The sequence below is a fragment of the Malus sylvestris genome, chromosome 17 (genome assembly GCF_916048215.2).
Source record: "Malus sylvestris chromosome 17, drMalSylv7.2, whole genome shotgun sequence".
In the NCBI taxonomy this organism is placed as follows: domain Eukaryota; kingdom Viridiplantae; phylum Streptophyta; class Magnoliopsida; order Rosales; family Rosaceae; genus Malus; species Malus sylvestris.
In genome coordinates, this window is record NC_062276.1 from 32,107,730 (window position 1) to 32,134,810 (window position 27,081).

Here is a 27,081-nt window from a genome sequence, read left to right on the forward strand (position 1 = left end):
AAATAACAGAAAAATCGACGGAAATATGACATTGCAACAAATTCATAAGATGAGGTATACATTGTAATTTTTAAAACATAAGATATGAGATTGTGTACGATCCATAATTGAGATAATTTTGTGTAATTTACTCTACTTTTATAAAGCTTACTGACATGGAAAAAGAGAAGGGATTGGGTAAGGAGGGATGGGCATATACGAAAGCGCAATGAAGGTTTTCAAAGGTGGGGGTGTGTTGGATAATTAAGAGGTAAGTTCTAGGAAGAGAAAGAGAAGGTTCAGTTCAGCGGGATGGTCAGCAAAAGCAGGCTTAAATAATTACATCGACTACGTACTGCTTCCATAGATTCCCTATATATATGATATATCTACTCGGCTAGATTCCCACACAAAAGATGGGAAACAATAATGCTAAACATACAAAAATAACAAGCCATCCTCTCCCTCCGACGCCCATGGCCACCAACCAAACAGCTGATCATCCAGCAGCTGCATGGTCAGAGCTTCTAGGCTCAAACAACTGGGATGGCCTCTTGGACCCTCTAGACCTCAATCTCCGAACCCACATCCTCCGCTGCGGCAACTTCTGCCAGGCCACCTACGACGCCTTCAACAACGACCAAAACTCCAAGTACTGCGGATCCAGCCGCTATGGCAAACACTCCTTCTTCGACAAGGTCATGCTCCAAGACGCCGCCAACTACCAAGTCTCTTGCTTCCTCTACGCCACCGCCCAAGTCAGCGTCCCCGAAGCCTTGCTTCTCCACTCCCAGTCCCGTGAGTCGTGGGATCGCGAGTCTAACTGGATCGGCTACATCGCTGTCACCACCGATGAAGTCAGCAAAGCCATCGGTCGGCGTGAAATCTACGTCGCATGGCGCGGCACGATTAGAAACTACGAGTGGATTAATGGGATGGGAGCTGAGCTGGAGTCCGTGGAGAATATCTTAGGTTCTTCTCATGCCAATGGCCATCAAAATCACCATGACAAGGATGACGATGAAGATGAAGAAGAAGTGCCGAAAGCCATGAGGGGTTGGCTTACAATGTACATTTCCAACGACCCGAAATCCCCGTTTACAAAAACAAGCGCCAGAGTTCAACTTGTGACAAAAATCAACGAGCTGAGGAACAAGTACAAGGACGAGAAGCTGAGCATAACCATGACAGGACACAGTCTCGGTGCGAGTTTATCGGTTTTGAGCGCTTTCGATTTGGCCGAAAATGGGGTATCCGATATCCCAATTGCGGTTTTTGTATTTGGTTGTCCACATATCGGAAACAAGGCACTGAAAAGGCGGATTGAGAGGCACCCGAATCTGAAGATACTGCATATTAAGAACACCATCGATGCTATTCCGCACTATCCGGTTCATGTAATGGGGTACCGGAAGGTCGGGACGGAGCTTTTGATTGATACAAGGAAGTCACCATTCTTGAAGGAGTCGAAGAATCCGTTCGACTGGCATAACTTGGAAGGGATGCTGCATGTGGTGGCAGGGTGGAACGGGGAGGAAGGGGATTTTGAGCTAAGGGTGAAGAGGAGCGTGGCGTTGGTGAACAAGTCTAGTGATTTTCTCAAGGAGGAGTGTCATGTGCCGGCGGTGTGGTGGGTGGAGAAGAACAGAGGGATGGTGCTTGATGAGAGCGGCGGGGAGTGGGTGTTGCCTTCGCCGTCTGATGAGGATCTACCGGTCCCTGAGTTTTGACAGGTAATGGTGGCGGTGGTTGGTGGCGGTGGGACAAAGCGGAAGTGGTGGGTTCCGCCTTCAATAGGGTCAAGTCAATGGCTGATATGCGGTACTACAATGTTGTTTGTCCTGTTTTAAGTTGTCTGTAACTGAGTAGGTCTCTTTTGTTTAATGTGTGTCATTTTCACGGGGTGTTTCATATATTTTTAGATAGGTGATTGGATAAATTAAACGAAAAAACGACAAGATTTAATAGAGTATGTGAGAGAATAAAAAGTGTGTGTTATGAAATTTGAGATTAAATTAATGGATTTACCTAATCCATACATTAGAGAGAGATCAAACCAATGCTTATTATTATTAATTGACTGCTTGCTTTTGGGGGTGATCAGTCTTTATTTATATATACGAATTGATTGATTAAGACATTATGACTTCGTTTGATAGGAAGGACTGACCTAGATAGGATTATTTATGACATTTAAGGTATTTTGAAGGAAAAAATGAACAAATTTTTTTATATTTTGTCTAAGTTGAAGGTTACTTATGAAAAAAAAATCTTTAGTAGTTCCTGCAAAAATAGTAGGATTAACAATGGATCTTTTCTTTATGAGGAACCTTCAACTTGGATAAATTAGGGAAGTTGGCATCTATTTTTGCCTTTGAAATGTTTTTAATATATTGAAGAATCCTATCCAAACTAATCATCACTGTCAAAGAAGTCCCAAGTGTAGATTGTTTAGTACTGCAACATTATCGAACGTGAGTTTTGGCGAGAGGCTGCGGTGTATCGTGATCGCTTGGTTGGGAAGGTTTACAATGGCAAACTTATGGATCTCGATGAGCTAGGCTAGATCGTTTTTATCAGATTTTGGGACATCACCAACAAAGATATTGCATTTAGCTACTGAAATAACATGGCATGACTTTCATGTTGAATCTCACATCGGCCTTACTAAAAGATAAGTAAGAGTTTAAATATTTTAACTTCACTCTAACTAACACAGAGACCTTTTCATATAAAACTTCACACCTAACTGATTGTGCATGTGATAATTACCAAGTTGGTGACATTATCGGTGTTGTTGAAAGTAAGCCTTTGGCCAATCTCTCTGATAATTCTACATGGTATCAAAGTCACAGAGTGGGCCTGTACTGTATAGCCACGTGATGGGTGGGCCCCTTTGACCCCACATGATGATGGTGGGTCCCTTGGCCCCGTGTGCAGGGTGAGTTCCCTTAGCTCCACATGATTGCCGATGTATGGATCTTCCATATGTGACCCACTAATTGGGTCCCACATGAAGGGGTGTGTTGAACCCCACATCGATCGTACTAAAAGATAATTAATAGTTAGTTTAAATATCCTAACTCCACTCTAACTAACATCGAGACATTTTGTGATAAAATCTCACACCATAAAATTTCCCGTTTGACAGATTGTGCGGATGGTAATTATCAAGTTGGACAATATTGGTGTTATTACATTCCATTGCCCCAATAAGCATTGAGTTCTGCACATTGCCGAGCGAGTACCGAGCGAGTACCAAATGCGATGAGGCGGATTAGGGACAGCAACACCCGCTATGATAACAGTATCAACATGTAGATAGGTGAAATTGTTTGCAAACTCGTCATTTGAGGAAATATTCTTAGAAAACACAAAAGGTACGTCCTACACCAAACACACGACCTTTGAAAGATAACACTACATAATGAGGTGCAGCTTATTGGTTCAAACTTTAACTACACATTGCAGTGCAACAGATCAGTTCAAACTTAAGCTCATATCGCACGCTCAGCTTCATTTTCTTTCCAGGCTTCCTTACTTCTTTCGACATAGCTTCGCTCCAAGTGCTCTCTCCAACTTGGTAATCACCTGCTGATTTGGAATCGCCTTCCCAGATTCATGCTCTTGGATCACTTGAGGCTTCTCATTGATGATCTGCAAATAACCCCGTGATCATCATCAGTAATTGTGTACACGTGCGTGTGTGAGAGAGACAGAGATAATGAAATATTAATATTGGAGTTGTTGTACTAATAGTAATATAAAACACCAAGACAAATGGTTGGTGTAAGAGGCCACGGGTAGATGCCTTAGTTGGGATATATGAGAGAGAGCGCAAAAATGTGTGTGCAAGCATAGCTTGTCACCACAGTGTGCAAGTCAAGAGCTTGTCACCAGAAACTGTGGAGTTAGAAACAAACCTAGACTCTAAACACAGAGCCGGCCTATATGAGTTCCAAGAAACACCAACAATCATGAAATGAAGGAAAACAAATTTGGACTCCAATGGAGCCGACTTCTGAGTTTCGAAGTTAATATTTTTCTTCTTCTCTTCCTTGTCAAAATTCCAACAAGAGATAGATAGATACTTGAGCAAGTTGAGCCTGGGTACGCTTCTTACCAGTTCGAGCTTGCATGATAGCTTTCTTCAGCTCACTTGGCACACGTTCATCTATTTCAAAATCAGATGACACTAAAGCACGAAACCAAATAGTAGACAAGAGAAAAACCATCCAGGCAAACAACAAATAAATAACTTTGCTGGATTGCTTCAATATATTTCAGCTGGAAAAGAACCAGAACATAGATTCAAAGAATATAATATTAAACCAGATTGAGGAGCCCATGCTGGCTCTAATTGTGGAGGGGAGAGTACGCAAGGACAAGCACACATGTACATTAATATAATTGTAATTATAACTCTATAACTAAAATAGAGAGATGTAAAAGGACTACAAACTTTTCCATTGGCAGCAAAACAAGCCATAGCATATGTCTAAACCACACGTTATGTTGAGCGAGGTCAAGAGTAAGGAAAACTTCAGAGAAAGTAAACATACAACGAAGAGAATCTTAGAATACCACTAGTGCATATGAGAGAACAACAACAAAGTCTTATCCTGCTAAGTGTTGGCTACTAGAGAGGACAGCCGATGCCAAAACATATCATAGCTACATATACAACAACAACCAAAAATGATCTGTGAAGCAAAGGACTTTATTTTTTTAGCCTCTATGTTTGTCTATAGCCAGTTAGGTCCAATGAACTACTGAAAAGCATCCTGGCACCAAGTCAAACCATGAACTCTCCTCCTCCCATCCGCATTCCTCGATGTAACGGTCATGTCAAGATAGCAACAGTATTGGGGAAGAAAGAGGTGGGAAAGACGATGGACCCTGGGGCGGTTCAACTCCAAAGTTCAATTTCAAATTGAAATGAAGAGGATTCAAGGAGCAGTACATACACACATTATATGTATGAAGAAACGAACCATGCAACCATCTTGGCAAAAGAAACAATAGGCCAGATGCCGCACTCTAGTGTTCCTGCAACTGCAGGGTCTTCGGAATATAAACGGTATACAGCCTCAAACCCACTTGTAAAGGGGTTGTTTCCCATTTCAAACCCGTGACCTCAGAGTTCAATGGAGCAAACCATACAAATGCGCTGAAAGAATTTTTACCACCTACAAAAGTAGGGATAAAAATATTTAAAAATACTTGCAAAGGTGCAAGGTTATCGTAGTATAGTTGGCTCTAGTAAGGTCTTTCTCCACAGGGATTGAATGAATAATTTATGTTAAAACCAAATCTTAATTAATTATTTGAAAACAAAGTTTGAAAAAAGGTGATTTTATGACCTAAAATATTAAAAACGAATTTAATTAAAAACAATTAAATAAATTGAGAAAGTAAAGAAAACAAAAGAAAATAGTTTTGAAAATAAATTTGAGCACTAGGGTTCCGCCATCACCTTAAAAATCATACGTAATTCTTCCAATTACTTATGACTTACCCATTCAATGCATATTTTGAAGGTTAGGTTTTCCTAAAGCATGTCATACTTGAAACCTCCAACATAAAACGTATATTTAACATACAACCCATCTGTGGTGTCTAGGTCGAATGTGAACATGCAAAACTCATTAAGATTTGTGAAAACTTTTAAAAAAAACCATGTAACCCTTATGACGTGTCGTCCATCCTAAAAACTTACACATATTAGCCACAAGAAACCTTCGTCAATTTCAGGGACAATCCCCCTCCAAAATTGCATCAAATTACTTTTCTAAATATCCTAATGGTGGCCAATCATCAAGACAAGTAGATAGTTTTAAACACGGTGATTAATAATTCAAAACTGCATGCATAATATCATAAATAAATTGAAAAGAAACTACATATTCTTGCTAAGGCTTGTGACCTAACCCTAACAAACGAAATTAGTTACTAACAATCATAAAACAAAATATCATTAAGAACATAGATAGAAAACACCTTGAAAATAAATTTGAATCGTCAAAAGCTCTCTAATCAGAACTCTCCAAAGTAATGCGTTCTTCTTTTCTCTTACCCTAATGGCTAAATAGCCTTATTTATATACTACAAAATAAAACCCTAACTAGAAAAGGTCTTCTAAAAACTAGGAAACATAATAGAATAAGATAACTAGGAAATAAAAGGTTTCCTATTTAAACTAAAATTTAGACTGCAGATAAAATCCATCTTTTGACCAACCAAATCAACTCCGATTTGGTCCCAAAATATCTCTTTTTAAATCTTGAGACGTCCCTAACAAATCCTCAGAAGGAATCTTCCTCAAAATATGCCATCTTGACCTTCAAAGTACTCAAAACGTCAAGAAACGTCAATTCGAAAAATCTGCACTTTGGGCCTTTATTTAATCGCCATGGTCAAACGGCATGGTAGAAACGTGGACAACACAACTCATGTAAGGTCCCTCCTCTCATTAATTCATTATCAACACACCCTCTCACATAGGACGAATTTTCAAGCATGCGTGGACAACACAACTCAGGTGACATGAAGCGTGTGTGAGCGTTGGACAATGTGGGACAACCTACTCTGGTACCCTGAAGAAAGTTGAGGTTCTACCATAAAACTAATTGGCAATATAGGGAGTAGCACAACCTCTTATAAACCCTTGCAAAGTTTCTCCTCTCATTAATGTGAAACTCTTTTACCTTCATATCCTCACACACAGTAACTATTAGAATTGCAACTTCGAAAATTATAAAATGGAGTAAGCAACCACCCCATAAAATAAACTTTTATACCCGATCCTATGGCTCACCAAGCTAGAAAGAAACTAAAAGTCTAATACCATACTGTTGTTCCTAAAAACTACCAAGCCTACGTAGTGCGCATGCCGAGTAACTAATGAACTAACTACGTCCTTCAATTGTGTGCAAGGCGTGCCAACTCGTCGACCGAGCTCGGCTGGGAAGTAGAATGCGTTGCGTGGCGTTGGGCGCGCTGCTGACTTTTTAATCTTATGACTGCGGCCGAGGAAGGAACACGTCTCGGCCTTCAGGTTCTAGAGCCTAAAGGTAAGGCTGCTAGTTTTACAAAGTTCACAAATCGTCGGCGTCGGATTTGATCACAGTGATTATATTCGTAAAAGTATAAGCACGCCGAATCGACACCAAACTATATGGGCACAAGCACTCAAAGAAAATGTGCATCTTAATCATTAACATAGTTCAGCCGTCAGAATGCCGAACTCTAAATCCCACTTGTGAGTATCCAATCATAAAACAACTCGGCGTTCTATGCTCCGAGCCCAGTAATGTGTAACACTTCACATCGCCTAGAAGGCTAATGAAATGACCTCTGCCAATAAGGATTCGAAAATCCTTCTCGACCGAGACTTGGATAGATAATCAGTCGGCCTCGACGTAGTGCTGTTTATCCAAATTGAAGGTGCTTCGCGGTCGACTGATTCTACGGCAACAATGTCATTTATCCAAACTGAAGGTGTTCGCCGGTTGCCTTCACATTGTTGTTTATCCAAACTGAATATGTGTTGACGAAAAAGAAAATAAAAATCTCAAGGTTGTTGAGAGGTTTCACATAGAGCAAGAGTTTGCACAAGGCAGTTTGTATGCTAAGTTGGAGAGGTTTAGAATGATGCACCCCTTTCTTATTTATAGCAACCAATCTCATCATGGCCGAACCAGGACTATACTCGGATTAGGATTCTTTATCCTAATCTAACCAAGTCTCGGCCAATCTTACCTCCACTAGGACCCTAAACCAAGCTCTTTATCCGGCCACATTCACTTCTCAAATCCCGGCATCCTCATTCCAATAATACTCCTTATCATACTAGAACTTGGCCCATTCACTCTTATCTAGATCAATCCTTCTTGTAATAGGACTCGACCAACTTGACTAGGCAGCCCATAGTACTCTTGGAAAAGCTTTGGACCGAACATAAACCTTCGCTCGGCCCAATAATATTATTTTGGGCCCAAACACATACACATCGACAACCAAAATGCCATTACAAAAGGAAGAACATTAAGATTATCGAGGCCGACAATGACTACGAGAACCAATGCACATGGTGAGAATCATTCGCACAAACAAATTAGAAAAGGGTAATGTTAGAGAGACTGAATTTAAAGATAAAATTTGCAAATTAAATGATGCGTCACCAATATAAATGAGCACGTTTATCAACATTTTAGTAATAAATCAATCATTAACTTTCGTGTTCTTTAATTTTCAAAATTTTGTCTACAAATTTAGTTTCCTTAACATTAATCATTAGATAAACCCCATTAGCTACAAGCTAATATAAATCAAGCAAGATAATCGAGCTGGAACAGTGAACCAACAGCTACTCGAATGGAAAAAATTTGCTACCACCTTATTTGTGTCTGTCCATTACTTAGATTTCAAAATTTCAACTTATCTAACAGTGATACATATAGTGGTGAAAAAAACCTCACTTAAGGCCGTTCAAGAATTGGCATGCAGCATCCAACCATATTTAATTGTGACGTTAAAGTCATTTTCTTGACTAACAAGGGTCTTCTTCCCACTTGCAAAAGCCACGGGTAGGTTATCCCAAATCCAACAGTTGGTTCATCAAAACTTCCTTTCCAATGGGCTTGACTAGTAGGAAGGGTCGACGAAGGTGAATTGCAGCCCTCCTGAGGGAGGTGACTTTTGACTTATATTACAACTTGTACTTACTTTAGTTTTTAATTACCAGTTGGTACCTTAGACGTAAAAATAATAATTTCTAAGTAGTATTGTCTAGGTACGTACATTTGCTTCTCTCATGGATTCTTGATATATGATATAATACCACTCGATCGGCTAGATTTCCACACATGAAAGATGGGCAACAATAATGCTAAACATACAAAAACCACAAGCCATACTCTCCCTACGACGTCCATGGCCACTTACCAAACAGCTGATCATCCAGCAGCTGCTGCATGGTCAGAGCTTCTAGGCTCAAACAACTGGGATTGCCTCTTGGACCCTCTAGACCTCAATCTCCGAACCCTCATCCTCCGCTGCGGCAACTTCTGCCAGGCCACCTACGACGCCTTCAACAACGACCAAAACTCCAAGTACTGCGGATCCAGCCGCTATGGCAAACACTCCTTCTTCGACAAGGTCATGCTCCAAGACGCCGCCAACTACCAAGTCTCTTGCTTCCTCTACGCCACCGCCCAAGTCAGCGTCCCCGAAGCCTTGCTTCTCAAATCCAAGTCCCGCGAGTCGTGGGATCGGGAGTCTAACTGGATCGGCTACATCGCCGTCACCACCGATGAAGTCAGCAAAGTCATCGGTCGACGTGAAATCTACGTCGCATGGCGCGGCACGATTAGAAACTACGAGTGGATTAATGTGATGGGAGCTGAGCTAGAGTCCGCGGAGATCATTTTAGGTTCTTCTCATGCCAGCCTAGCGAATGGTCATCAAAATCACGATGACAAGGATGACGAAGAAGATGACGAAAAAGTGCCGAAAGTCATGAGGGGTTGGCTTACAATGTACATTTCCAACGACCCGAAGTCCCCGTTTACGAAAACAAGCGCCAGAGTCCAACTTGTGACAAAAATAAACGAGCTGAGGAACAAGTACAAGGACGAGAAGCTGAGCATAACCATAACAGGACACAGTCTCGGTGCGAGTTTGTCGGTTTTGAGCGCTTTCGATTTGGCCGAAAATGGGGTATCCGATATCCCAATTGCGGTTTTTGTATTTGGTTGTCCACATATCGGAAACAAGGCACTGAAAAGACGGATTGAGACGCACCCGAATCTGAAGATACTGCATATTAAGAACACCATTGATGTCATTCCGCACTATCCGGTCCATGTAATGGGGTACCGGAAGGTCGGGACGGAGCTTTTGATTGATACGAGGAAGTCACCGTTCTTGAAGGAGTCGAAGAATCCGAGCGACTGGCATAACTTGGAGGGGATTCTGCATGTGGTGGCGGGGTGGAACGGGGAGGAAGGGGAGTTTGATCTGAGGGTGAAGAGGAGCGTGGCGTTGGTGAACAAGTCTTGTGATTTTCTCAAGGAGGAGTGTCATGTGCCGGCGGTGTGGTGGGTGGAGAAGAACAGAGGCATGGTGCTTGATAAGAGCAGCGGAGAGTGGGTGTTGTCTCCGCCGTCTGATGAGGATCTACCGGCCCCTGAGTTTTGACAGGTAGTGGTGGTGGTGGTGGCGGTGGCGGGACAAAGAAGAAGTGGTGGGTTCCGCCTTCATAGGGTCAAGTCAATGGTTCCATATCCAGTACTATAATGTTATTTGTCTTGTTTAAGTTGTTTGTGCAGGTCTCTTTTGTTTAATGTTGGTCATTTTCATGGTGTTTCATACAGTGAGCTAATTTTTACGCTATTTTAAGTTTTTCACATCTATTTAAAAATTCAGTTGTCAGATTGAATAAATAAAACAAGAAAGAGACGCAAGAAATTAAAAAAAATTATATTTATCAGTGTTGTATGCACTTTTGAGTTTGGATTTAATTAATCCATAGAAGAGAGAGGTCAAGCCAGTGGTTATTATTAATTGCGACTGCTTGTATCTGGTGGTTATCAGTCTTTACTCTTTATACATACGAATTGATTGATTAAGATATTAAGGCCTAGTCGAATAGGAATGACTAATTTGGATACAATTATTCACGACATTGAAAGCATTTTGAAGGAAGAAATGAATGAAAATTTTCATATTTTGTCCAAATTAAAAGTTACTCAAAGAAAATATATCCTTACTAATCCCCGAAAAATAGAGAATTGAAAGTTACCCAAAATGCCTTTAATATAGTAGTTCTCTCCATCAAACGAGTTCTAAATATAGATAACGATCTCGAGTGTGAGTTAGCATTGAGTTGAACACATTTGGACCGCACATTGTTTGCAAACTCGTCATTTGAGGAATTATTCTTAGAAAACACAGAGGTACTTTCTACACCAGACACGACCTTTGAAAGATTACAAAATGAGGTGCAGCGCATTAGCCCAAACTTCAACTACAGATTGCAGTGCAACAGATCAGTTCAAACTTAAATTCATATCGCACGCTCGGCTTCCTTTTCTTTCCAGGCTTCCTTACTTTTTTCCACGCAGCTTCGCTCCGAGAGCTCTCTCCAACTTGGTGATCACCTGCTGATTTGGGATCGCCTTCCCAGATTCATACTCTTGGATCACTTGAGGCTTCTCATTGATGATCTGCAAATAACCCCGAGATCGTCACCAGTACATTGTGTACGTGTGTGTGTGTGTGTGTGTGTGTGTGTGTGAGTGAGAGAGAGAGAGAGAGAGAGTGTATATATAGATACCTGAGCAAGTTGAGCCTGGGTAAGCTTCTTATCAGTTCGAGCTTGCATGATCGCTTTTTTCAGCTCACTTGGCACCCGGTCATCTATTTCAAAATCAGATGATATTAAAGCACGAGACCAAATAATAGAAAGAGCAAAAACATCCAGGCAAACAACAAATAAATAATTTTGCAAGGTTGCTTCAATATATTTCAGCTGGAAAAGAACCGGAACATAAGATTCAAAGAATATATATTAAATCAGATTGAGGGGCCCAAGTGCTGGCTGGAATTGTGGAGGGAAGAGTATGCAAGGACAAGCACACATGTACGTTAATATAACTACATAGCATATGTCCAAACCACACATGTTAAGGTGGGCGAGGGCAAGAGTAAGGAAAACTTCAGAGAAAGCAAACATACAACGAAGAGAATCTTGGAAAACCACTAGTACATATGAGAAAAAGAAAAGAAAAAAATCTCAGCAAGACATACAACAATAAACACATGAACTAAATGTTGGCTACTAGAAAGGACAACCAATGTCGAAAAATATCATAGCAACATATACAGCAATAAGCAAAAGGGATCTGTGAAGCAAAGGACTTTATTGTTTTAGACTCTAAGTTTGGCTATAGCCCGTTAGCTCCAATGAACCACTGAAAAGCATCCGGGGCCATGAACTCTCATCCTCCCATCCCCATTCCTCGATGCAACACTCATATCAAGATAGCAATATTATTGGGGGAAAAAAGGATAGAGAAGAGGGACCCTGGGGGGTTCAACTCCAAAGTCTGATTTCACATCGAAATAAAGAGGATTCAAGGAGCAGTACATAAACACATTATACATATGATGGAATGAACCATGCAACTAACTTGGCAAAAGAAACAATAGGCCAGATGGCGCATCCTAGTGCTCCCACAATTGCAGGATCTTTGGAGTACAAACGGCATACAGCCACAACACACTTGTAAAGAGGTTGTTTCCCATTTCAAACCCATGATCTCAATTTGCAATGGAACAAACCATACAATTGCGCCAAGGTTCACCCTCTTAGAAGCAAAAAACTGACTAATGTGTAAAAAGATCTATTTACTTCCTTAAGCCAACCCAAACAGTTTCACAACAGTTGCAAACTAAGAAACAATTATAACGATAGAAACTCACGAGCAAGGTTCTCTGTTTCCTCATCAAGCTTCCTCGTGTTCAAAGTAGTGCTGCTGGAGGCAGCTTTATTTGTCCCAGCAGTAGCTGCAAGGATTAACAAAGTAGCTATTAGAATTGCAACTTCGAAATTATAAAATGCAATATCCAACCAACACAATAAAGTAACTTTATGATTACCGAGCTGGAAAGAAACTAAAAGCCTAAAACTATAGACATCGACAACGAAAATGGCGCCATTACAAATGGAAGAACATTAAGATTACCAAGCCCGAAAAGGTTTACAGAAACCAATCCACATGGCGTGAATCATTAGCACAAACACGAAGAACCACATTAGCTACAAGGTAAAATAAATCAAACAAGACAACCGAGCCGGAACAGTGAATCAGCAGCTGCCCCTTATTGCCAAAAATTTGCTACCTTGTTTTCTATGCTTTTACAAACAGGAACCATGCTCTATACGGCTATATATAACGGATAAGATACATAAAAAAACAGCAAATTAAAACTTCAACGAGTGCAAAAATCCAACCCAAAAATTAAAGGTAACGCATTCAAGTTTCAATTTTTAAAATTTGATTTTCCTTAATTTTAAACCCCTTTGAGATTTTGAAATCATTTCTGTTGATAGATTTTGAAATCATTTCGAGGGTTCCATTTTATTTTCGCTTAATCAACAACAAAAAGAAATCAATACCAAAGAATAAAAGAGACGGAGAAGGGGAAAGCAAGGAACAAGGAAGGACGACACAAAACCTTTCTTGAGGGTTTCGATCTCAGCTCCGGAGCGGCGAGCGGCGTTGACTGCTTTCTCATCTTTCTTGGCGGCGGCGTTGGGTGCCTTCTTCCTGATGACGACGGGCTCCCAGTCCTGCGAGATGGGTCCTCCTGACATGGCGATCGGGTGAGGGAGGGGGGTGTTGGGGATTTCCGGGTTTTCTAGGGATGATGCTGGTTTGGTTGCTCTGGAGGCGTGCAAAATGGCTTTAGGCTGCACGCCAGGGTTGGGGTTGTATTTACCTGTCTAAAATATCCATAATATCTCGATATTTTATCGAAATTTTCGTGTTTTTGGACTACCAATATTTTTTTGAACTACTGATATTTCCGATATCATTGATATTTTAGACCTTACTAAGTCACTCATGTATCTTACCATACAATGTATAAAGTATAAAATATTGTACTAATTCATTATATATAAATGATTATGGTGTGTTTAAATTTCTTTCATTAATTACTACATATTTTCTACCCTCACAATATTTGCCAGCTCGTTATATAATCAACTTAAATCAGTTATATCTATCATGCAATGTATTTCTTTTCAATTTTTTATGATAAACTAATAGATAATTGACTAAATAAACATTCTGCAAAGTTTCAATAAAAATTTCCAAGTTTTTCTTACAATTTCCTTGGTTTTTATTCAATTTTTATCGATATCGATAATATCCGGATATTTCTATCGAAATTTTCGTGTTTTTAGACTATCAATATTTTCGATATCATCGATATTTTATACCTTGTTTATCTCTGAGCCTCTTTTGCCCTGTGGGTCAAAATTGTCGATGTCGGTTTGTAGCATTTTGTAATCGAAGCCGAAATATTCATCAATATCTCTTTTCTTTGTCTGCACGAAAAAATTCCACTACAGATAAGGTTCCACAAAAACTAAAACCATTGGTGTAAATATCTATTGTATTAAGAGTTGCAGTTGTCATTTAGTATTACAGTATAATGATATTCTTTTTCATTTGTAAGTGAGAGATCTTAGATTCGATTCTCGCTAAAGACGAATTTAAACCATATTATTGCTAGTCTATTGTGAGACTAAACTCACCCCTTCACTTAACGTAAACAATATCGTTTGTTAAAAAAAAAAAATTGCGGCTCCCAATAAACAAAGAAAATTGAAAGAGATTCCAGGTTAGATACTCTTATAGCTAGTGGGTCTATTTAACTATGATCACGGGCAATGTAAAATTCTTCGTAGCCTGGAATTGATGGATAACGATGACTTGCCACCAATTGTTCCTCTTTTTAGAAGGAAAAATAAATAAAAAATCATTGTGTATCAGAGTCTTGACCATGTGCCTTCCACATTGTGTAGGGTTTTGGCGAGGAGAGGCTATTGTGTATCGTGATCGATTGGTTGGAAGGGACGATGGCGAACTCGAACTCGATGAGCTAGGCGAGAGATTTGGCTCGAACCAACACAGCTCAACTGTCCGGGCTGAATCGGATTTTGGGCAAGACACCACCAACAAAGATATTGCATTTAACCATTGAAAATTTCGAAACAGAGCTACTGAAATAGCAAGGCATGACTTCCTTGCCCCCTACAAGCATTGAGTTGACATTTGGACGGCACATTGCCGAGCGAGTACCAAATGTGATAAGGCGGATGAGGGGCAGCAATACCCAGTGCTATGGTAACGGTAGGAGCATGTAGATACTTGGCTGAAATTGTTTGCAAACTCGTCATTTGAAGAAATATTATTAGGAAATACAACGGTACTTTCTACATCAAACACACGACCTTTGAAAGATAACTACTTAATGAGGCGCAGCGCATTAATTCAAACTTTAACTACAGATCGCAGCGCGGCAGATCTGTTCAAACTTAAATTCATATCGCAGCTCAGCTTCTTTTTCTTTCCAGGCTCCCTTACTTCTTTCCACGCAGCTTCGCTCCAAGAGCTCTCTCCAACTTGGTAATCACCTGCTGATTTGGAATCGCCTTCCCAGATTCATACTCTTGGATCACTTGAGGCTTCTCATTGATGATCTGCAAATAACCCCGAGATTGTCATCAGTAATTGTGTACACATGTGTGTGTGAGAGAGGGGGGGGGAGAGAGAGGGAGAGATTGGGAGAGAGAGATAGATACTTGAGCAAGTTGAGCCTGGGTAAGCTTCTTATCAGTTCGAGCTTGCATGATAGCCTTCTTCAGCTCACTTGGCACACGTTCATCTATTTCAAAATCAGATGACATTAAAGCACAAAACCAAAGTAGACAAGAGCAAAAAACATCGAGGCAAACAACAAATAAATAACTTTTCTGGATTGCTTCAATATATTCCAGCTGGAAAAGAATCGGAACAAATGTTCAAAGAATCTATATTAAACCAGATTGAGGAGCCCAAGTGCTTGCTGGAATTGTGGAGGGAAGAGTATGCAAGGGCAAGCACACATGTATGTTAATAGAACTATAATTAGACATTTATAATTAAAATAGAGACATGTAAAGGTCTACAAACTTTTCTATTGCCACCAAAACAACTCATACCGTATGTCTAAACCACACATGCTATGGTGAGGGCAAAAGTAACGGAAACTTCAGAGAAAGCAAACATACAACGAAGAGAATCTTGGAATACCACTAGTGCATATGAGAGAAACATAAAAATAAAAATAAATAAAAATTACCACAGCAACATATACAACAATAAGCAAAAAGGTTCTGTGAAGCAAAGGACTTTAACTTTACTGGTTTAGTCTCTACGTTAGTCTATAGCCCATTAGGTCCATTGAACCACTGAAAAGCATCCCGGCACCATGCCATGCCATGAACTCTTCTCCCATCCCCATTCCTCAATGCAGTGCTCATGGGAAGAAAGAGGAGATAAAGAAGGTCCCTGGGGCGTTCAACTCCAAAGTTCGAGTTCACATTGAAATAAAGAGGATTCAAGGAGCAGTACATAAACACATTATATGTATGAAGAACTGAACCATGCAACCAACTTGGCAAAAGAAACACTAGGCCAGATGGCGCAACCTAGTGCACCCACAATTGCAGGATCTTCGGAGTACAAATGGTACACAGCCTCAAACCAACTTGTAAAGAGGTTGTTTCCCATTTCAAACCCGTGACCTCAGTTTGCAACGGAACAAACCATACAATTGCACCAAGGTTCACCTCTCACCTCTCATAAGCAAACAAGTGACTAATATGTAAAAGGATATATTTACTTCCATAAGCCAACCCAAACAGTTTCACAACAGTTGCAAACTAAGAAACAATTATAACGATGTCAAGAAGAGATTATTTAGCTCATTCAAGAAAGATATAACAATCCTAAAAACGAAAAACAAGAATTTTGTATATACATAGTACAAGAAAGAGAGAAACTCACGAGCAAGGTTCTCTGTTTCATCATCAAGCTTCCTCGTGTTCAAAGTAGTGCTGCTGGAGGCAGCTTTATTGGTCCCAGCAGTTGCTGCAAAGATTAACAACGCAACCATTTAGAGTTGCAACTTCAAAAGTTGTAATATGCAGCATGAAAACCCACACAATAAACTAACTTTTATACCCAATCTTATGGCACACCAAGCTGGAAAGAAACTAAAAGTCCAACACTAAACAAATCGACAACGAAAATGCCATTACAAATGGAAGAACATTAAGATTATCGAGCCCGAAAATGATTACTAAAACCAATGCAAATGGTGCGAATCATTCGCACAAACACATGAGGAAAACCCCATTAGCTACAAGGTAATATAAATCAAACCAGACAATCGAGCCAGAACAACGAATCAGCAGCTTACCCAAATGGCAAAAATTTGCTACCTTGTTTTCTATGCTTTTCCAATCAAAAACAGCAAATTACAACTTTAACGAGTGCAAAAATCCAACCCAAAAATTACGAGTAAAGCATTCTACTTTCAAATTCTAAAATTTGATTTTCTCTAATTTTAACCCCTATGAGATTTTTGAAATCATTTCGTGGGTTCCATTTTGTTTTCCGCTTAACCAATAACAGAACAAAACAAATTGAAGACCAAAGAATGAAAGAGACAGAGAAGGGGAAAGTGAGGAAGAAGGAAGGACGATACAAAACCTTTCTTGAGGGTTTCGATCTCAGCTCCGGAGCGGCGAGCGGCGTTGACGGCTTTCTCATCCTTCTTGGCGGCGGCGTTTGGTGCCTTCTTCCGGATGACGACGGGCTCCCAGTCCTGCGTGATGGGTCCTCCTGACATGGCGATCGGCTGAGGGAGGGGTGTTGGGGATTTCTGGGTTTTCTAGGGAGGATGTTGGTTTTGGTTGCTAACTTGCTATTCTGAGGCGTCTAAAATGGCTAAGGCTGCACGCCTGGTTTCTATTTAGTATTTACCGCCTGGCGTCAAAATTGTCGATGTCGGTTTTTAGCATTTCGTAAGATAAAATTCGACTGTAGAAACTTTTTTGTCCAAAAATAAAAAAGAACTCAAAAATAGTGAAATAATAAAAAAATATTCTCATAATTAATTAAAATATTAAAGAAAAAAATATAAGAATTAAGATAATTTCACGTAACAAGAATTTTACTATTTCTTTTATTTCTTCACTTGCATGTTATCAAAGCATGTTCCTAATTTAGAAAAAAATAAAAACCCCCACGTTTTTTCTCTTTTGCCTTCTCTCTCACATTTTTCTCTAACTTCTCTCTTTCATATTATATTTTTTTTTCTTTTCAAAACTTTTTATATTACACACAGAGTGCGTAGGCTCCATCTAGTATCAACAATGAAAAGCAATTCTCTATTTTGCCACATAGTATTATCGTCTATTGATATTTTTATTACAGGAATAATTAGGTTCGACTATCATAGATGACAAATTCTATACTACAAGAGTGTATTGAATAAATCCATGAAGTTTCATACGTGCCATGTAAATTTTAGGTGAAATCATTAGAAATCTTAAAAGGAGAGGACTGATTTCCTATATAAAAAAAAACTATAAAATTAAAATCCCTCCAAATCCATTAAAATTCTTCATTTTTTGAAATAATTTAAAATCAAATTCTAATTGAATAAGAGTTTTATGAACCACTTTAAATACAAAATGAATACACTTGATTTCTTTAGAACTTTACCTTTTAAAATATTAATTAAATAGATTCATACGTATTCATTTAAAATATTTTGTAAACTCTTTTAAGATTCTTTAAAATTCTAATTGAATATACTCTTTTGTTTTCTTTAAATATTAGCAAATGTCACACACTCCATGTGTGAGAAATATAATTTTTATTTTTATTTGTCTCCAATATTGTTTTTTTAATTTTTTTGGTAAGAGTTATGCAGGCATCAGAAAACAAAAGTGTTTGGCAGTTATGGAGAGAGAAAGAGAGAAGGAGAGAGAGGGTGAGTTTACAGGGTAGTAATAAAATGACACGACTGGGTTCCACATGTAATAAGTTAAAATATTTCTAAATTTCATCTTAAGAAACTTGTCTCCACATAGTAATAATTATCATTATTCTAAGGCTTTTTAGCCAAAATGGTCCCTGAGATTTGCATAACTTCTCACTTTGGTTCCTGAGATTTCAAATCAATAGAAGTGGTCCCTGAGATTGTCCACCATCCATCATTTTGGTCCTTCCGTTAAAAACTCCTAAGTGTCCCGGAGCTCTTGGCCAGAAGTTTGGGCAATTTTCAAAACTTCGTAACTCAGTCGTTTCTTAACCAAATTCGACCCATAATATATCAAAATGAAGATAGGAAAATGTAAAATATGATTATACCTATTTGGAAGCCCAATAGTTGCTGGAGATGGTCGGAAAATAGCCTCAAAGTTGACTGGTCCGAAGGAAAACTGGAAAACTCGCCGGAAACTGGGTAAACTTTAAACATTCACAACTTCTTCAATACTCAACGAAATCAAGTGATTCAAAAACGAAAATCATACTTCTCGACGAGACGAAGAGAATGGTACATTACTTGAAGGCTAATTCTCTGTGGTTTGGCCAAAAAACGGCTTGAAAGTGGCTAACTCAAGACCAAAACAGACACTTTCGAGTCGTTTTTTGACCAAATCACAACGAGTTAGCCATTGAAAAAGATACCATTCTCTTCATATCATCGATGAGTATGATTTTCATTTTTGAATCACTTGATTTCGTTGAGTATTGAAGAAGTTATGAACGTTTAAAATTTACCTAGTTTCCGGAGAGTTTTTCAGTTTTCCCTCATACCAGTCAACTTTGAGGCTATTTTCTGACAATCTCCGGTAACCATTGGGCTTCCAAATAGGTATAATATTATTCTACACTTTCGTATCTTCATTTTGATATATTATGGGTCGAATTTGGTTAAGAAACGATTGAGTTACGAAGTTTTGAAAATTGCCCAAACTTCCAGCCAAGAGCTCCGGGACACTTAATGGAGTTTTTAATGAAATGACCAAAATGATGGATGGTGGACAATCTCAGAGACCACTTCTATTGATTTGAAATCTTAGGGACCAAAATGAGGAGTTATGCAAATCTTAGGAACCATTTTGGCTAAAAAGCCTTGTTTTAAAGATCTTAGTATAATGCCGCCTAGGCTACCACCTAGGTGCTAAGTAGCTAGACACTGCCTATGTGCTAAGTAGCTGGCCACCGTTTTAATTAATCTCTGCACGTTTGAAAATTAAATGGCGCCTAAACCTGACTAGGTGCCCGCCTAATAAGCTCATATTTATATATATTTTACATCAAATTCACTTGTCTTTTCTTAGTTAGTTCCTTATATTATTGAGATATTTATTTTGTTTTTGTGTTTTGTAGGATTTGTCAAGCAAAGAAAAGAAAAATAGCACAAGTAGGATTTTTAGTAACAAATTCGTCAAAACTGCCTATGCAGATCAGCTGACTTTGGAAGCAAGTTGCGAATAGCTCAGAATGAATTAGAGAATGAGCCTTATAAGCTTGGAAAACTACAGATGTCTATTTTCTGGAGCATTTCTCGGATTGTTAATATCATTTTTCTAGAAAAAGTTATGGCCGTTTTAACACTGAAAGGTTCCCAAGAGGCTGAGCAGTTTGTAACTACAATGGAAGCAATAAACCCAATAAATCTAGCAGCCAAAACTAATGCAGCCTAGAACAAGTCAGCTGAAACTTATTCAAATATAAAAGGGAATGGAAATAAGGATGAGAATTAAGAGGGAGTAATTGGCATAAAGGCTACCTAAAGAGTTACAATTGTTTTACCACATTTCCTCTCACTTATTGTCATCACTAAAAGGCTATTAGTGGGTGAGTCTCACTTATTGTCATCACTAAAAGGCTATTAGTGGGTGAGTTAAGGAGAAGAAAATGATGCAGCAAGAATTGGTTTAAAAGCAGCGTTGGGGAAGGAGGGAAAGAAGGAGGATGAGGCCTCAGTCGATTTCTTTCGGTTCTATCTTCTTAAACTCATGTCTATCTTTTGTTTTAACTTAAGGATTGTGTGTAACTAATTTTTTTAGTAGTTATGGGCTGTTTTGAAGCCCCGAATATGATTGCAAGTTTGTTATGACATTTCATTGAATTACTTTTATGAATGGATGAAAATTGGTTCACTACTTGTCTCATTGATGAATTCTTTATTTGTTTTCTATGGATGCATACGTAGTAAGCATATCTATGATTCTAACACTATGAATATGTGTGTGTCTGCCCTTGTTGAATGAAGACCTACATATGTTCTAAAGTAGTACTTGTTAATTGCGATTAACATGTGAACCAATTTCTAGGATAAGTAAGACAACGCCAGTACTTACGATGCCTTGTGATGACTCAAACTCTTTTCGTTCTTAATGATTCCTACTTGTTAAATCTATGAACACGCCATTCTAGATTGCATGCTAGGGACTAAGTTAAGTTGAAAACGTCATTCTCTTAACATACTACCTAAGAAAGAGTAATAGGTTGAGTTCTAACATTGAGCCAACTTGAGCATCTTCATCCAGAAATAAAAGGAATTTGAATTAAACATAACATGTTTGCATGATTATTTGGTGGTGGATAGCAATTCCCCTAACTCGTTTTTCTTAATATGTGAACTACTTAAAATATGTTTTTGTCCTGCTTTTGTTTGATTTAATTTAAATATCAAATCTAATCTAAAAATCCCAAAAATTTGTAGAAGTGTAGCTCTATGTGTCTAGTGTTTGCATATAAAATTTCGTAGAATTTAGATAAGTGTAAGTCGGTCTAATAATTATTTTTTGATGGCTGGTCAGTAGGGACAACAACCAGTTTTTGTGACATTTTAAGTAGTTAGATAAAACAATCTTCTGCGGGAAAGACCCTTATTTTCATATGCTACAATTGACAAATCTTATTGTTAATAAGGAAAATCAATATGACATTTGTGTGCTACTTTGTGGTGTGCTTTTAATCCTATCACCGCCTAGACCTGCCTAGGTTGCAACTCTTATTTAGATAGAAAATAGATAATTTTCATTTCTTTTTAACTGGAAATATCATTACTAGTGCACAAGCCAACAAATACAAAGGAAAGCCCAATAAGGGACCAACATAACAGAACATAACAGCAACAAAAAAAGTGTTGGCAAGATACAATGAGCAAGACATTACTAACCAACCCAGCAACGATGCTTCCCAACACCCCGCTAGTACCGACTTAAGGTAGACATGGTAAGCCATCCTTGTTCAAAATGTGGACCATCGAAGATGGAGGTCTATTGACACTCTTAGAAATGCTCATCCCTGATTTTTTTAAGGATGCTAACTAATCTTCAACCTTGTTTGCTGACTTGGGAACCCACAACCAGCAACAGAGCTAGAAAGCTTATCCACATTTTAGAACTTTTTGAAGGACTGGGAAAGCGTCCCATCTGCCAGAAAAAGGAAAATTTTTAAGACTAAGAAGAGTCACCATGGAATCCGACTCCATAATGATTTTGCAAAGCCCAACCTAAGTAGCAAGAATGCAGCCCTTGCGAGCCGCCAGAGCCTCAGCCACCTGAGAAATTTTTCATTGTGACGGGAATATGGGTGGTACACCACGTGTTTTTATGTAAATGGTGGAAAATTTTATTTTTTAAGTTATTAACTTTTTAACACACGTATCCCATCATTTATATAGTGACATGTGGTATACCACCTCGTGTGCCGGTCACACTAAAAAATCTCTTCAGCCACCTCGACTCGCGAGGCCGAAATCTTTGATCATTGAGCAGCAACGATTAACCCATTTGCATCCCTAATGACCACGCCAACGAAACCACAATGCGCATTAGGATATCTGCTTAGGGGTAGCCTGACGTGCTTGGGGATCATGGATATTATCCCAATACAAATATTTCTTTTTTCTTTTCAGTCCGCTACCTGATTAAAGTCTAGTGCCTTTAGATCCTTGATAATTATCAATAAGACCTTCAACATCTATGCCTAAAAGCCACTATTAAACTGAAACACCTATGCCCAAACTCCAGAGCAGCCACTGCCTAATACCCAATCTTTTTTAGGCGAGGGCATGGCCTTATTACCACCAAAATCTTCCCCTTCAACAATAAATTAGACTAATCAGTCGTGAATCTCAATTAAATACCTATATTATCCTTATTCTCAAAGATGAAGCACCTATATTATGTTGCCACCGAAGCAAAGGTAATGCATATTACAAAGTCTAAGTACTGTAGAACAAAAGTTGAGTTCTAAGAGTTAAGGGATGAATTTTAGTTTCAAACGAGGAATTAAGATTAAAGTCAATTTAAAGAGGCATCGAAACAAAAAGAGCCTTAAGTTATCATTTAATACTCACTTAGTATTATGGTCTAATGAAATGTCTTAGCTCTAAATTTCAGAAATGTGGAGTCCGATATCAATTTATTCTTCTTATCCCTTAGCTAGCCGGAGCTCTGCGAATTTAAATTAGTTAAAGTAGAAGTTTTCAATATTTACTTTGGGGCTTGAGCTAGTCCACATGAGTTGGATCTGCATGCTTATGTTTGCAAAAATATCTCATGGTTGCAACCTTTTGTTTACGGAATGAAGCTGAGCTATTTTTCATGCTTGGACTTGTTTTCTACATCATTTTGCTTAGGACATCTACATGGTCATTTTCTATACATTCTAAACAGAATTTTAGGAACAAGTTGGTAAATGCTCAATGTAGATTTTGGATTGTAGATTGCCTTACCATTTTCTCTTCATAGTTATTGGTCAACGTATCTTCACGAGTTTTTGAGAACTGGAAATGTTATTGCCATAGCCGAAGCTAGGAGAACAAAGAATGCCACTCAAGGCAAGCAACAAGGAAACGTAAATGGAAATAAGGGAAGTAGGAAAGGCATTGAAATAGACAACGCCAACGCCTTATAACCATAAAAAAAAATAAAAAAATAAAAAAAAACTAACTAAGAGGACAAGGGAGACCGTCCTTATTCAAAATTCTCACGAATGAAGATAAGGGCTGATCGACCAAACCAAGTCGCACATTTCCGCGCCAAAGTGTGACATTACATAATCCACCGCTTCATTTTTTGATCTTGGGACCCAAGACCAAACATATGCATGGAAGGACTCCCCCAACTGTCGAATCTTGCACAGATAAGGGAAAGCCTCCCAACAATCATTCTTGATATACATGTTCAACCACGAGATTACCTCATTCGAATCAGATTCCACAACCACATTTGTGAACCCGTGTTGTTGGGCTAGGAGGCACCCCTCCAACATGTCGAAAGCTTCCGCCGCTGCACAACTTATCACCCTGATCGCCCTTCTCCAAATAGCCAGACATCTAGAATTAGAATCTTGCACCACCACTCCAATAAACCCCAGATTACCATTAGCTTTCCAACTTGCGTCCACGTTTATCTTTACCATGTCACTAGGTGGATGGACCACATATTATCAGGAGCATTATCAGTAATAACCCCACGGTTTCCCCCAAGTCTCAGATCTTATGCACTCAAGAAAGAAGCAATAGCACAAGAGGTAGCATGTAAGGTTTGGTAAGGAGATGGAAGCTTATGATTAAAGATAGCATTGCACCGAGACTTCCAAATATTCCAGCACGTGAACGTAACGTGGACCAAGGATTGCATTCATTCATATCAGTGCTTCCAGCGACCCCATTCAGCAAGTGCTCAAACCAAACATAGACCGTGGTTAAGGAATTTCTCTGAACTCAGTAACCCAACAAACCACCAAACCAAACACCATCCACCCATGGGCATAATAACAATACATGTTCAATCGATTCCTCCTAGAGATTACAAAAAGGGCATAGCGGAGAAGAGCTACAACGTTTTCGAAATAATTCGAGTTTGGTGGCAGTTGCATTATTGAGAACCCTCTAAAGGAAATTTTTTATTTTCGGTGGGACGTCCAACCTCCAAATGGCTTTCCACACAGAGGTGTTGATAGACATTAACGAAGATGGCCGATGAGACTGGTTGTGGCGTGCTTGATTATGTACCTAGTAGCACCCCGATTTTACTGTATACCTTCCTTGTCGATCCGCATGCCAAATGAGCATATCTTGCCTCTTCCTATCATCAATAATAGTGTCAAAGATTGCTTGGTCACCCACCAAAATGTCATCACTAATTGCATTAATCTGCCAACAACGGGACATTTGGTGTGAAATCCCGTTCCCGGATTTCACTGTTATAATCTACGTATTTGTATGATTGAGATTTTATATTATTTTTGAGAATTTATATTAATTTATTTGAATTTGATTTTAATTAAACTAGTTACGAAGTTGAAGTTTGGAATTTAATTATTTAAAATTCGTAGACCGTTCGAGGTCGCAATTTATATCTTTGGATAGAGTTCGACCTCACGAACGCGTAGGTGCAAACCGTTCGTGAAACGGATCTCTAATGAAGAAATTAGAGATGTTTTGGTTAGAAAAAAAAAATGAAATGAGGGGCTGGATGCTGCCAGGTGGCAGCGGGAGAGAGAAGAAAATGAGGGAGTACGGGAGAGAAAAGGAGGGGAGCAGCCCAATCAGAAGGGGGAGAAAGGAGGGGAAATGAGAGAGACCCGAGTTGGGTCGTTTTCGACCCGTGAACCTTCAAATTTGACCCGGCCATATCTCCTTCATACGAACTCCGTTTTGGGTGATCTTGGTGTCCATGGAAAGCCCTTGACGAGCACTACATATCTGTATTGTTAGATTTCCCCATTTATTTCCCATTTTTCCATTTCGAAGCTACAAAACCCAAAAGTTTTCCGACAGGTTTAATCTGTTTTCGGTGATTCCGACAAGTGTTACTGTCGATGACCACCACCAAAAGACTCCTCTCAACCCCTGGAGCAAGTCCCAAGGCTTGGATGAAACGTCGAAGTTCGTTTTGGTGATGAATTGAAGAACACCCATTTCTAGGGTTTCCGGCGGGTTTGGATAAAATTGGGATGCTTCCCGGCCGAATTGGACTTGGCCACAGGTATGAAAACTTCTCTCCTCACTGAGATCTACTTGCCTGTAAAATTTGGTAATTTTTAAAAATAGTTGAATTTTTCCGGCAAGTCGGGGCGGTCGACCGCCAACCACGGCGGTGCGTGCGGCGGCGGCCTGGCCAGTGGGCCGACGATGTACTTTTAAGTTCATTTAGATGCCTTGATTTCATAATTGATATCCGTATGACGTAATTGGATTGTTGGACTTAGTTTCATTACGATACCTTATTGGATCAAAATATGAATCGACGATCCGACCGTTGGATCGTCACCAAACCTTAATGCGTGATAGAACATAATATTTGAGGATCATAGAAACTTACGGATCAGGAATCTAATGTACGGATCTTCACTAATTGGATTTCTAAGTTTGTAAAATTAAATATCGACCGCCACTTGAATTTTGAAATTGGCGGAGATCCGACCATCGGATCGTGTTGAGATTTTAGTATGTTGTTATTTGAGAATAATGTGGACTTTAGAAAGTTACGGATCCAAAATCCAATGTGTGGACCCTACATTTGACCGAGAGTTGACTTTTAGTCAACATGTCTCCAAACGTTCTTAATACTAAATTTAGTACTACGAGAGACTTAAGTGAAGTCTAGTGGGCCTACATTGGTTGGAGAGTGACTTGAATATTTGTGATATGGTTATTACTTTAATTGTTTATGTTAAAATTATTTATGAATATGAATTGGTCTTATAAATATGGTTTCTATTGAAATGTGATTTTCATATATTTAGCCATAGACTTATGTTTATTAAACATGATTTGGCTTGTGTACTGATGATAATGGTGATATATGGATGTTTAATTATTTCAAGTAATGTGAATGATAAGTATGATAAATGTTATGACCATGTGATCTTAGAATCCTATTAGAAGTATCATGTGGAACTTATATGCTGGTGGAACGTATTAGTTGGTGGCCACGAGCAGTGAATATGGTAGGTGACTATGTTGTAATTATGGAGATGATGAGGTTTAGATATACCTAGTACATTTGGTATGAATCATATGCTTGTTTGGATTCCGTTGAGAGATGTTCCGGAATCCTTTCTATTCTGTGATTCCGTTGAGTGATGTTCCGGAATCATATGCTTGTTTGGATTCCGTTGAGTGATGGTCCGGAATCCCTTTTACTCCGCGATTCCGTTGAGTGATGTTCCAGAATCGTATCTAACTTGGGTTTCATTTAGTGGTTGTTATGCATTGTGCTCCGCGATTCCGTTGAGTGATGGTCCGGAATCGTATCCTGGATTGGATTATATTGAGTGATGGTCCGGAATCGTATCATGTATAGGATTCTATTGGGTGATGGTCCGGAATCCCCTTTGGTATCTTGGTTCCGTTGAGAGGTCTAAAATCCCTATTTCAGATAAGTAGGCTTGGCCTAAGGGTGTCACTCTAGCCTTAGTTATATATATTTGTGAC

General features: G+C 39.1%; 4 protein-coding genes across 5 annotated transcripts; 2 read left to right on the top strand and 2 right to left on the bottom strand.

Moving 5' to 3' along the window:
* The first annotated feature begins 371 nt into the window (after nucleotides 1–371).
* LOC126609825 (phospholipase A1-IIdelta-like) lies at nucleotides 372–2,055 on the top strand. The gene has a single exon (XM_050277745.1). It carries the CDS (start codon nucleotides 396–398, stop codon nucleotides 1,707–1,709), a length of 1,314 nt encoding a protein of 437 aa, XP_050133702.1. The 5' UTR covers nucleotides 372–395; the 3' UTR covers nucleotides 1,710–2,055.
* Nucleotides 2,056–3,493: 1,438 nt separating this feature from the next.
* On the bottom strand, nucleotides 3,494–17,559 carry LOC126609830 (multiprotein-bridging factor 1a). 2 transcript variants are annotated; one of them, XM_050277754.1, is made up of 4 exons: nucleotides 17,313–17,559; nucleotides 16,605–16,688; nucleotides 15,359–15,441; nucleotides 3,494–3,636 (listed from the first exon to the last, which is right to left on the bottom strand). In XM_050277754.1, the coding sequence occupies exons 1-4, from the start codon at nucleotides 17,449–17,451 to the stop codon at nucleotides 3,517–3,519; spliced, it is 426 nt and encodes a 141-aa protein (XP_050133711.1). In that variant the 5' UTR covers nucleotides 17,452–17,559; the 3' UTR covers nucleotides 3,494–3,516. The 2 variants fall into 2 exon arrangements, with proteins under 2 accessions (XP_050133711.1, XP_050133709.1); XM_050277752.1 differs by lacking the exon at nucleotides 3,494–3,636 and adding an exon at nucleotides 14,925–15,256 and having other exon boundaries at nucleotides 17,313–17,556.
* On the top strand, nucleotides 8,744–10,374 carry LOC126609824 (phospholipase A1-IIdelta-like). Its single transcript, XM_050277744.1, has one exon. The coding sequence runs from the start codon at nucleotides 8,854–8,856 to the stop codon at nucleotides 10,177–10,179; it is 1,326 nt and encodes a 441-aa protein (XP_050133701.1). The 5' UTR covers nucleotides 8,744–8,853; the 3' UTR covers nucleotides 10,180–10,374.
* Nucleotides 10,890–13,467, bottom strand: LOC126609829 (multiprotein-bridging factor 1a-like). The gene is made up of 4 exons (XM_050277751.1): nucleotides 13,222–13,467; nucleotides 12,466–12,549; nucleotides 11,318–11,400; nucleotides 10,890–11,207 (listed from the first exon to the last, which is right to left on the bottom strand). Exons 1-4 carry the CDS (start codon nucleotides 13,358–13,360, stop codon nucleotides 11,088–11,090), a joined length of 426 nt encoding a protein of 141 aa, XP_050133708.1. The 5' UTR covers nucleotides 13,361–13,467; the 3' UTR covers nucleotides 10,890–11,087.
* Nucleotides 17,560–27,081: the final 9,522 nt, after the last annotated feature.

Coding starts and splice junctions, on each gene's coding strand:
- LOC126609825 (XM_050277745.1), top strand. CDS start 396: ATGGGAAACAATAATGCTAAACATACAAAAATAACAAGCCATCCTCTC.
- LOC126609824 (XM_050277744.1), top strand. CDS start 8,854: ATGGGCAACAATAATGCTAAACATACAAAAACCACAAGCCATACTCTC.
- LOC126609829 (XM_050277751.1), bottom strand. CDS start 13,360: ATGTCAGGAGGACCCATCTCGCAGGACTGGGAGCCCGTCGTCATCAGG. Junction 12,550..13,221: donor GATCGAAACCCTCAAGAAAG/GTTTTGTGTCGT, acceptor TAATCCTTGCAG/CTACTGCTGGGACAAATAAA. Junction 11,208..11,317: donor CCCAGGCTCAACTTGCTCAG/GTATCTATATAT, acceptor GGTTATTTGCAG/ATCATCAATGAGAAGCCTCA.
- LOC126609830 (XM_050277754.1), bottom strand. CDS start 17,451: ATGTCAGGAGGACCCATCACGCAGGACTGGGAGCCCGTCGTCATCCGG. Junction 16,689..17,312: donor GATCGAAACCCTCAAGAAAG/GTTTTGTATCGT, acceptor TAATCTTTGCAG/CAACTGCTGGGACCAATAAA. Junction 3,637..15,358: donor CCCAGGCTCAACTTGCTCAA/GTATCTATCTCT, acceptor GGTTATTTGCAG/ATCATCAATGAGAAGCCTCA.